At 39.6% G+C, this 12,324-nt stretch overlaps 1 protein-coding gene across 1 annotated transcript; it reads left to right on the forward strand.

Moving 5' to 3' along the window:
• Positions 1-1,608: 1,608 nt before the first annotated feature.
• Positions 1,609-12,114, forward strand: LOC132817943 (extracellular tyrosine-protein kinase PKDCC-like). The gene is made up of 7 exons (XM_060828495.1): positions 1,609-1,909; positions 5,506-5,628; positions 6,391-6,662; positions 8,174-8,253; positions 8,334-8,426; positions 10,011-10,199; positions 11,944-12,114. The coding sequence occupies exons 1-7, from the start codon at positions 1,868-1,870 to the stop codon at positions 12,039-12,041; spliced, it is 897 nt and encodes a 298-aa protein (XP_060684478.1). The 5' UTR covers positions 1,609-1,867; the 3' UTR covers positions 12,042-12,114.
• The last annotated feature ends 210 nt before the right edge of the window (positions 12,115-12,324 follow it).

A 12,324-nucleotide genomic window follows, 5' to 3' on the forward strand; every position in this document is an offset into this window, starting at 1 on the left:
TATATGGGATATCTGGTCACCATGGACAACTTGGACCGAAGCATATTTATTCCATGCTGTATATCTGTATGTATGTACTGTATGTAACTGATTCTCCTGCTTACCCATTTCAGAGGGCAGTAAGCATCAACCATGTTTGTGTGTGCATCTGAAATTACATAAAGGTCAGACTGTGTAAGGACAGCAGATTTTCTGCTCGAGAGGTCATTCATAAATCAGACATTTTTTCACGCCTTTTTAATGTGACAACTATATTTTCATAGTTATCGTTACTGTTATAAGGCTTTTATTTTATATTCATTTAATTATTTGAATTTAGATCCAAAGATGTGATGATGTGCATGCTCTCAGAATAAAGGAGCGGCTATTTAAAGCTGAGATGTGAAGACATTTCTTCAGAGGGTCATGAGTCATTGGCGCTCCTCGCCACAGACAAGTGTAAAGCAGGGGTCTTGTGGATAATAAAGGCTGAGATAGGGTCTTGATCCAAACGGGAATCAAGGGTTACAGGGAGAACACAAGGAAGTGAATGTGATCAGCCATCATTCTTTCGAACGGCAGAGGTTCCAGGGGCCAAATGACCTACTACTGTTCCTATTCTTTATGGGCGAATGTCTCTCCATCAATAGTCCAGCTATTTGATCAGTCCAGTTCAATACCATTACTATTCTACTCTATCTTTCGGGTTGGGCAGTGATATCTTTGCTGGCAACATCCATCTTCCATGAACACATATTTTTTAAAAAATGCATGGACCAAATGGTTGCTCCTGGTGCTATTTTCGCTCCTATATGTTTCAGCCAATCAGAGCGAGCTTCTCACATCTGAACTGTTCAGTGCCTTTCAGCATATCAGATGGCTAAAAGGAAGGAGTGCTGAGCAGCGTGGTAAAGAGGTAATGGTATGTGGCCAAAGATTTGGATGGAAAGACTGGTTTTGAAAAGATTAAGAGAGAAATATTGTGGTAGGGCGATTTTACTTGTAATTTTCACGATCTACACATGCAGTTACAAGAGTAAGGCAATTAAGGATTCGGAATAGCATATTAAATGTCCACAGCCACCGTTCCCTCAAGAGTCTAACCATGACACTACAAGAAGTGAAACCTGCCAGTGATTCCAGTGATACACCAGTGGAAGGGGCTGAGCACACTGGGGAGGATGTGTCTGCACTGTTGGATGGGAGGAGCAGGGAGAGAGAGAGAGACACACCTCCGGTATGTTGTTGGAAATAGCTGCTTTCCTAGTTGGGTTTTCTGTGACAGACGCTAACAAGCGAATACATTTCGGCAGCGAGGCCGGGCCAAGGGACAGTCAGGATGGGGAAGCTTTCCTCCGTGTCTGTTTCTGCAGTTCTCCTTCTCACTCTGGCGTTGCTGATCCTGAAAGCCCCCGGGAGCTCTCGCTGGCGAAAGGGTGCTGCGGTTTCTGACGAGCAGGAGTCGCTTTGTACCTCCCGCCAGCGGGAGCTGGCGAACGCACTCGAAGGCAGGGTGGATGAAATCAATCGTTATCAAGATGTTCACTGGGAACGAGCGATATTTCTCCCCGAACCCTCCTCCCACTTTCAGGAATCCTCGCTGGGAAGAGCTCAGGCTGGTGGCAATGTCTTCAATAAGAAAACGCGGAGAGCTGTTGGGAATCTCTCCAAAGGGACTGTGGGCTGCAATGACTTCAGGAATATCACGGGAATTGAATTCCTGGGCTCTGGTTATACTAAGACCGTTCTGAAAGGGACGCTGCAGGACGGAACTGCCGTCGCCCTGAAAACGGTGAACAGTCAGGGTGTTGAAGTGAAGCGCTGTCTCCAGCGGTATGGACAGCAACGAGACTGCTTCAGATTGGCAGCTTATAAAATCATCAAGGAAATGATTCTTCTCCAGAAGCTCCAACATCCGAATATCATCCAGGTAATTCGGGCGGTTCCTGAACATTGTCGGACAGAGAAAGAACTAATACTTAGACAAAATTCGCGCGTTACGTAAATGTTTTCGTTTGTCAACGCGCCTGAGAACATTCAAAAAAGACTTCATTGACTTAATGAACTTACTTACAATTCTCTTACTGTTTTGAGGGTCACTGGACCCGAAACGTTGACTCTGATTTCTCTCTATAGATGTTGCCAGACCTGCTGAGCTTTTTTTTAGCAGTTTTTGTTTCTGATTTCCAGCATCCACAATTCTTTCAGTTTTTATTTCCAGTCCAGCCCTTGTGATATTTAAACTGAATCAAAACAGTGAGGCACATGGCAAATGAATGATTGTTAATGTTGATTGGAAATGTGTATTTAACTCTCATATTAACTGTACTCGCATCATTCATTAGTTAGTTCCTGATACGCTCTATTCAGCGAGGAATGAGTTGTGAGTTACAGAACAATATTTATTATAATTGCTCGATTGACTAACGCATCGTCTGCCTTCGCGTGCCTTTCTGGAACGACTTACGAGATTTCATTCACAGGATTCCCTCGCAGAAAACAAAACTGATAAAACTGACGGAAACAGAATTTCACTTTTCAGTCACTAAGCTGGTGGCTCTAACGGCAAACAATTAAGTTGCAATTTCTAAAATACAGGGACAAAAGCACATCCAGGAGTTTGTTGCAATAAAGACAGAATGTGTGCTCCTCATTCATGGACATGGCTCGCTAGTCCAGCATTTTCTGCCCCTTTTCCGCTGATGGGTGAGTGCCGAACCAGAGGACACAGCTTAAAAATACGGGGTAGACAATTTAGGACAGAGATGAGGAGAAACTTCTTCACCCAGAGAATGATGGCTGTGTGGAATGCTCTTCCCCAGAGGGCAGTGGAGGCCCGGTCTCTGGATTCATTTAAGAAAGAGTTGGATAGAGCCCTCAAGGATAGTGGAATCAAGGGTTATGGAGATAAGGCAGGAACAGGATACTGATTAAGGATGATCAGCTATTATCATATTGAATGGTGATGCAGGCTCGAAGGGCAGAATGGCCTACTCCTGCACCTATTGTGTATTGTCTATTTCTAACTGCCTCAGTGAAGATAGTGCGAGCTGCCTTATTGAAGCCCTGCAGTATACGTGGTGTAAGGACACTCACAATGCTTTTTGGGAGGTTGGTGGGATGGTCTCAGGATTTTGACTTTGTGACAACTAAGGAATGGTGATAAATTGCCAGGGCAGTGGGTGGATCAGAGGGGAACTTACAAGCGTGTCAGAATTTCGGAACTAGTAGAACTCTTTTGGAGACGAATAAAAAGAGGAATTGCTGGAGAAACTCAGCAGGCCTGGTAGCATCTGTGCAGTAAAAAATAGAGTTAATGTTTCGAGTCCAGTTACTCTTCTTCAGAACTTCAGAATGTTAGTTCTGTTTCTCTTCCCTGAGTTTTTCCAGCGCGTTCTGTTTTAGTGTATTCCAGGAATGTAAAGGTGATCATAAAAATGTTAGTTTATTAAGGATGTGGTACTTTAAAAATCTTTACGTGTGTAGACAAAGCCGATATGATGTGCAAATCATGTTTCATAAATCAGTTAGAATTTTTGATTCAACAATGGGATAGATGAGATGGAATGATCAGATGTAATTGGAAATTCAAAAAGCATTAGCTAAGTCTTAACAAAAGAGATTATTCTAACAAAATTAGAACTTCTGTATTTGAGGTAACGTATTAGCATTGATTGAAGATGTGTTAACAAAGTTAAAACAGGGCTTAGGAATATGCAGGTCATTTTTGGTTTGGCAGGCTGTATTGAAGTAATGCAAGGATCAGTGCTTCACACTTGGCTATTTACAATCTATATCAATGCCATAGCTGAGAAGGCCGAGTGAAATGTATCCAAATTGACTGTGTTACAAAACTAGGCTGGAATAGAAACTGAGGAAGATTCAATGTGAACACAATGGTTTATGGACATGTTAAGCGGGTGCACGAGAAGTTCAGAAGGAAAGCCTTCATGGTAATCTCAGTGGTTGTTGGAATTAACTAGTGCCAATGGCTTGATATTGATTTGATTGACGTTGGGTTAATGTGAGCGCTGACCCCAAGGCCTTGAGGATCTCACGCAATCTCAAGAATCTCTTCATTAGGCAGAAAGACACCTTTGCGACCAGGGGTGTGGTCAGCCTTGTCAGAAGGCAGGTGCTGAAGTAATAGCAAGGATGTTAGATCCTTCAGCAGAAAGTGGGCGCAATCTACATGCTTAAAACTCCACAAGGTTTTGCACCATCTAATTTGCTGACATTATTATGTGACAGAAATCATTTAAAAAACCCTCCAGATTCCTGTGTTTAAGCTCTGTACAGTCTAATCTCTCCACCTCTCTTTTCCTTTATGATGCTCCTTAATATCTTGGGACTAGATTAATTTTAAGGTATTTGGTCGGTACGGAGGAGGTTTGGTCACTTTTGGTCCCTGTGCAGTTTTGATCCCCATATTTGAGTAAATATATATTGGCACTGGAGGGGTGCACAGGTCGCTCATTGGGTTGGTTCTGGAGTTGAGGGATTTGGTTTATGAGGGGAGACTGAGTAAACTGGGATTATTTTAATTGGAATTCAGAAGATGGAGAGGGATCTTATAGAAACATATAAAATTCTGAAAAGATTAGATAAGACAGAAGTAGAGAGGATGTTTTCACAATGACTGCAGATGCTGGAAACCAGATTCTGAATCAGTGGTGCTGGAAGAGTCCTGATGAAGGGCTTTTGCCTGAAACATCGATTTTGCTGCACTTTGGATGCTGCCTGAACTGCTGTGCTCTTCCAGCACCACTGATCCAGGATGTTTCCACTGGCAGGTGAAACTACAACAACAGGGTATAACCTGAAGATTAGAGATTAGGTTAGATTATTTACAGATTAGATTAGATTAGATCAGGTTTAGGACCGAATTGAGAAGGAATTTCTTCACCCAGAGGGTTGGGAAGCTACGGAATTCCTTGCCGAGGGAAGTAGTTGACGCCACTTTCAGTAAACGTTTTTAAAGCTAAGGTACATATTCTTTGAACAATAAAGGAATCAAGAGATAAGATGAGAGGACGGGTAAGTGAATGGGAGCCCACGAAAAGATTAGCCATGATCTTATTGAATGGCAGAGCAGGCTGGAAGGCCTGGATGGCCGACTGCTGCTCCTGGTTGTTCCGGTGAGTTGGACAGAAGGGTCCGTTTTCCTGCTGTACATTTCTATGATTCTATCTCCATCTTTGAATAAACTGTTGGCCTAACATCACTTTTGGTTCGCTCTATACTTCTCTATTTGCGCTTCTGTAAAATCCTTGGGATTGTTGTCTGCAATATTTAAAGGCTTTACATACATGGAACATTTACATACATGGACATTTTACATACATGGAACTTTTATATACACAGGACTTTTATATACATTAAACTTTTACATACATGGAACTTTTGTGTTTGGTGAACAGAATATGTATGGACAAGCAATTTTATCATTTCTTTGTATGATTTTGACATTGCTTAGATTGTTCGTCCTTTACTGTGTGTTTAGGATGTTGCCTTTTTCCCGTATAGTTGTACGGTCAGTGCTACTCCGGCAGTTTGCAAGATGGGCCTGTCATTACCGCGGTGGTGGAACAGGGAGCTCCAGTGGAAATGATTCAACTCTTGCAAACTCCTTGGGAGGAGAGATTTAGGGTAAGAAATGGAAGCCTCATTATCAATACCTTCTGGGCATTAAACCGGTTAAGAGTGGTGTTAATTATATGCTAGTTCTGTGGAGTAGATGTCCCTTGGGGGGAAAAAAACTCATTTAAACCATCATAAAGAGAAGATGCAAAGAAAAAGAAATCATTTCTAAATCTACCATTAATGAGGATAACGTGGTAATAAAACTGACCTCCAAGACATTTGTATTTGACAGTTTCAAAATATCCTGCTAAACTCAGTTCTGTTGGTGAATATAAATTATTATTTAGTCAGGCAAACATACTGACAAAACTCAGGAAGAAAATGGTGTTCATGCAATTTCATAACCAAAACATATGGTTGAAACGCTCATTTAGTCTATGCGCCTGCAATATCTCGTGAATTTCTCACTGCGTCGTAATGAATATGGCGTTCTGCCGGTATCTGATCCAAAGTGCCCATTCTACGCGCCTGGGTTTTGGCAGTGACTAGCCTGCTCTTCTTAATTCCGTGTTCCTTTCGGAAGGTAAGCTGGACCCCTGAACCGTATATATGTGGCAAGTAGAGAATTCATCAGAATATTAAAGCTAGGCAAACCAAAAATCAAACCAAACTCCAAAGTACATTTGCTGATTCTCCACAAAAAAAAACTCAGGTCACGTTTGTACTTTTAGATGCCTGTGAGCGTCCAAAGGCTGTTTGGCAGGTGTCACCTTGAGTCCTGTATGTTCGCCGATTCCTGATACTGGCCTGGTCTGCACTGTGTTTCAGATTTGCCTGAGCCTAATGAAGCTACTCCATTACTTAGCTCACTCCCCACTTGGATCGGTGCTTCTGTTAGATTTCCAACCGCGTCAGTTTGTCCTTGTGGACGGAGAGCTTAAAGTGACGGATTTGGACGACGTCAGCACGGAAGAACTTCCCTGTACAACAGACAGCGACTGTGTCATTGAATTTCCCACCAGGAGTTTCAGTCTGCGATGTGCAGCAGATGGGAAATGCCATAAAATAAATGAAAAGAGAAACCTTTACAACGCGTTCAGGTATCAAAGCTGGGCTTTGTCCCTATCATGTTGAAAGTTCCCACATTCTTAACTTTCGAAGTGTTCTTGTCATTTTAGTATAGTGGGTGAACATAAGTGGTCATTTCTGTCTCCGTAACAACTTGGATGTTGAGGACGGCAGTGGAAGGTCTGAACAATCTTGTGGAATTTGTTTTCCCTTTTCCTGATGGTAGTTTAAATCTGGCGGTGCTGGTAGGAATTTTCAGGAGTGTCCATCAGTTTCCCGTATAACTATACGGGGAAAAGGCAATATCCTAAACACACAGTAAAGGACGAACAGTGGTGTCCGCAAGAAAATGACCACAAACAGCAAACCAGGCTGTTAAACAACTGAATCTCTCAACTGGATTATGATGGAAATTCAAAACAACATTTAAAATTAGCTCAATACATGTACATTTTAACCATTAGTATTGAGAAATGTTATGTTCTATGAATATAAAACTCGCTTTCTCAAGGTCAACCAGGCAAATTATGAGCAGTTGTGATGTAGTAGACCATTTAGTATCATCTCATTCAATATGTTGCATATTTTTCCTGGGTTTTTGCAATACAATCAGCAGTGTGGTTGAACATTTTCCTCAATTTGAATGATTTTTCCAATGATTTTACCTTGTGGTGGAATGCAGAGTGTGCTGCCTCAATCCTGCACTCTTTGGAGAAACAGCCTCACTGACAGAATCTCTGGATCACATTAGTGTGGATATGCATTCTCCAAATATTGTTGTCACCTTCAGTGGACAAATGAAAATGAACACTATGATGATGATGCCCCTTTAACAAGGTTATTTTGCCTTTATTATTCGAGAGGGGTTGTAAGGGCAGAGGTTCCAATTTGTCTGGGATTAGGTCACTTTAATTATGGCTAACAGAAGACAACAATTGAGGAAAAGGGTTTTAGTGGTTGGCCAGTTCTCCCAGTACAAGAGTTTTTCTAGTGTGGTTTAGTTTTAGCTGGGAACCTAGAGAAACTGCTGCTAGAGTGAAAGGAGATTCCATTGCTGCTTCTTTCTGTGACATCTCTCCTGTAAGAACCTGTGTTTGAATTTACCTTTTTGCCAAGGGGATGTGTTTCTGGGATGTTGCAGGAAATCAGAGCAGCTCTTTGTTAAGCTGCGGGCAGATATCGTGTCACGTTTTCAAATAATTGTTGTTCTAAATTCTGTTTTCTTTTGTTTATGTTTCATTCAGTAGTCTGTAAGTAAATTCTGTTTTGCTTAAAATTGAGTGGTTTGACCAGCTGCATTCCTCCTGGAATATCCACCTAACACCTACTTAAAACAACTTGGAAAATTAGGGTCTGGGTTACCTTCTTGAAATGTTTTAAGGGAGTCTGGCCTGGCCTATAACAACACTGACAATTTTATTGCTATTACAGCTGAAACATGTGATTAAATTAACTTCTATTATTCCTCTGTATTAATAATCTTTCAATATTATGTTGCCTTGACTGTATTTTCTCCAATAATGTTTTTCCATTTTTTTAAAAGATTTTTTTTAACATACTTGCTGCCTTATGGTGCACCCTCTACCTTAAGACCTCTCCTGTGGAAAATTATGAATGCAACAGGTAATTATTGCTTTATCTTGCATTAATTCCACAGTGTAATCACAATACTAATTATTGATTGTAATTTATATTACCCTCAGGTGACCTACAATATGGGATTAATGAAACACTCGAAGCTTTTGAAGAAGTGTTGTATCTTTACAAATCTGGATTGCCCCGCATTAATCATTTTCAGTCCTGGCTAGAAGGTACTGCTGTGAATTTAATGTTCTTTCCTCTCCCTCAATTTATTATTCCTTCAATAGGGACAACAAGAACTTTTCAGATAGAAATCCTTAATGTAACTGATTGGCCGCAGTTATGTGAATCAACACTACAATTACAGTTTCTATAAGCATATCAACCTGTACAAACTTGGATGGAAAAGAAAACACATGTTTCTTTGTATTGGAACCGATGTAACCTTGTATTATTATAAATGGGCCAAATACACTTTTGTATCATCAGAAAGAAATCATAGATAGAGTCATAGAGTCATAGAGATGTACAATATGAAAACAGACCCTTTGGTTCAACCTGTCCATGCCGACCAGATATCCCAACCCAATTTAGTCTCACCTGCCAGCACCCGGCCCATATCCCTCCAAACCCTTCCTATTCATATACCCATCCAGATGCCTTTTAAATGTTGCAATTGTACTAGTCTCCACCACTTCCTCTGGCAGCTCATTCCATACATGTACCATCCTCTGCATGAAAAAGTTGCCGTTTAGGTCTCTTTTATATCTTTCCCCTCTCACCCTAAACCCATCACCTCTAGTTCTGGACTCCCCCATCTGAGGGAAGAGACTTTGTCTATTTATCCTATCCATGCCCCTCATGATTTTATAAACTCTAAAAGATCACCCCTCAGCATCCACGCTCCAGGGAAAACAGCCCCAATCTATTCAACCTTTCCCTTTAGTTCAAATCTTCCAACCCTGGCAACATGCTTGTAAATCTTTTCTGAACCCTTTCAAATTTCACAACATCCTTGCGATAGGAAGGAGACCAGAATTGCATGCAATATTTCACAAGTGGCCTAACCAATGTTCTGTACAGCTGCAATATAACCTCTTAACTCCTGTACTCAATACTCTGACCAATAAAGGAAAGCATGCCAAACGCCTTCTCCTATCCACCTGCGACTCTACTTTCAAGGAGCTATGAACCTGTACTCCTAGGTCTCTTTGTTTAGCAACACCCCTTATGACCTTACAATTAAGTGTATAAGTCCTGCTAAGATTCCAAAATGCAGCACCTTAGGAGATAGGGTTATTCATATCAGGCACTGAGTAATGGCCATGCTATGAGGAATGCTGTTTTAATATCTGTACTTTGTCCCTGTCTATTAAATATGTTATTCATTTTATGTTTGAAATTTACCAATGTGGAGAAACAGTAATATTTCATTGAGTCCAGAGAATGCTTTGTGGTATAGCAACTGAGTAAATTGGAACCCATATGATTTTGCTTCATCCCATATACATTATGCATTTGCGATTTTGTACCACAAAGTTGTGGAATTAGTTCCAGAATAAATCACTACCAAAATAGGTTCAATTCAGAAGAGAGGTATGCAGGTTTTTTCAAAGGCTTTATTTTGTTATAAATGTTCATTAAGTAGGCCCAATTCAATGATTTGTGTGTTTGGAGCTCCTAAATGAATTACAGAACAAAGTAATTTCGGATTTTCAATTCTGAAATTATGTATTCAAATTGGAATGTGACTTCAAAGCGTGAAATTAAAAATGTGAAGGTGTAACACTTTTCCTGTTACTGTCTTTCAGATTATAAGGTATATGAAGGATTTCGCATTCATGATAATTTGGACTACAAATGTTGGCCATCTTACAACCTCCAGGGTTGTTTGCTGTCTGTCCACAATACAGAGGAGGCTGCTGCAATCTGTCACTCTCAACAACAGTGCCAAAGTTTCACTTTTACCCAGCAGAAAACACGGCTTGGTATAGTTATCATATTTACTGCATTGAATGTAGATGCAGGTTATGACAAGCTCAATAGGGACCAATATCTCATGAAATAGTCCACTAGTCAGTGCTCGCGGAGAAAATCTGATTTATTCATAATAATGTGTATAAAGAAATGAAGACCATTATGACACTGTTATGAAATTAAGAACTTAAAAATTGAAAAGAAAGTAGCATGAAAATTCAGGAGGCAATGAATTGATTCAACTTTGATTTTTTATTAATGATAATCATAAACTGATAATTATTATACTGCTAAAAACTGGTTTCACTAAGCCCAACTGTTTTTGTTTGACAGCAGCAGAAAATTCAAAGGTGCACACTTTGACAAAATAATGGAGACAGGAATTAAGCAGGCAATTGGATAATAATTTAATTACTCAGGACAAGACAGAATTGTTTTGCTTTACATGCAAGTATGTTAATGGTGTCGCAATAGTAGTTTAGCTAACACAGGATTTAACATGAAAATTTAATGAGTGGAATGATGGCTTCCAACACAATAATACAGCCAGGGAGACTTTAAAAGGAGCTGATGTTTCTTTTTGAATAAAGAGTCTGAGCGTGGAGGTCACAGCTGAGAAGAACATTCAAGATATATAGCATGCTCAAGCATTTAGCTACTCATTAGTATCACCTTGAACATTGCTTTCATGTTCCTACTTCACTAGAATGCTAAAGATGCTGAGCTAAAAAGGTGGGGCCAGTTGATCTCTTAGCCTGACTTTGGAATCTGACTTGCAGTTCCAATGTAAGTTGTAATCTCTGGCAACATTGTAAGTGCAGTTTTTCTTTTGCAAATGAGATCTCCATGATGAAGTCAACCTCAGATAAGGGGGAAATAAATGTATAATATCTAGTAACAGTAAATTGTATCTGTGGAATTGATCATTTTTCATGGACACAATATTAAAAATATTTTACTGGATTCACTAATTAGTGAACTGTTTAATGTGCATGTGACCGCAAGCAAAATCATGATGCGAATTGAATAAATCTTAAGCAACTTAGATACCATCTTTTGTTGGTATCATAGAGTTTAACTCAATCCTTTTAAACTGAGTCAAATCCATGAGCAACTTATTACTCTAAAAGATAGAAATTCAGCGGATTGTAAATGGCAAAAAATTCAGTCAAGATACTCTCACTGCTATTTTTGTCATGGCTTAAATTAAAAACAATATTATTTCTTGCAAAATGTTCCAATTGGTTTATCTAAACATGCCTTGAGAAATTTAAAAACATGTAGTCAGAAATGCATGGTCCAGGTATTCCTCACCAGACTGAGCAATGTAAGGCGAGAGCTGTGGTCACATTGTTTCCTCATGTGTTTTTTGTGTGCGGGAGGTCAGTATTCCACACAAATGTGCTCAAATGTATTTGTGGTGCAGTGATTATCGGGCTATAACAATGTTTTGAATTACTAACAATGATGAGAACCTAAGGAAATGTTGGCACTTTTCTGCCTTTATAAACTAAGTAGAATAACGTGGTTAAAGTTTGAAGTAAACTTTATAAATCAAGATGATTAGTGACTGTAGCAAATTGCATGATATTGCATTGTTTAACTCTATCTTATCTTGATGGTGATTGTTATACAGATGGAAAAGTTTGATTTTTCTGTTTAGATTTAATGTAGGAATATTGGTACAAACTAAAGCAAGGGATAATTTTGGGGGTTTAAGACAGTCAAGTTAATAACTGATGTATTTTTCTCCAGGCCGATACTTGGTTTCATTCAGAAGCAGCACCAAGCTAGTATTGGATAGTAATTCAACTGTCTACATGAAGTCAAGAAGCTTAAGGGCAACAATGTGAAGAATCAAGATCATAGAAGTAGTTTATCTTGAAAGAAATCTGAAACTAGTTATAGTTTCAGGAATTAAATGCAATTCATAAACTGCTGGTTGATCAATGTGCCAAGCTTTCCAAGACTTTTAGACCAGAGGCTGAATGCGAGAACATTGATATAATTCACTTTAAAGATAAGAGGATGTGCTCTGATCACCAATCTGAGGATGATTTCCAAAATATAAAGTTATGATATGAGTCTTAAGGAAAATGTTTCTTAATTAGTATAGGTGGTAGAATTTAGCCAATA

Source organism: Hemiscyllium ocellatum, chromosome 8 (assembly GCF_020745735.1).
Source record: "Hemiscyllium ocellatum isolate sHemOce1 chromosome 8, sHemOce1.pat.X.cur, whole genome shotgun sequence".
In the NCBI taxonomy this organism is placed as follows: Eukaryota; Metazoa; Chordata; class Chondrichthyes; order Orectolobiformes; family Hemiscylliidae; genus Hemiscyllium; species Hemiscyllium ocellatum.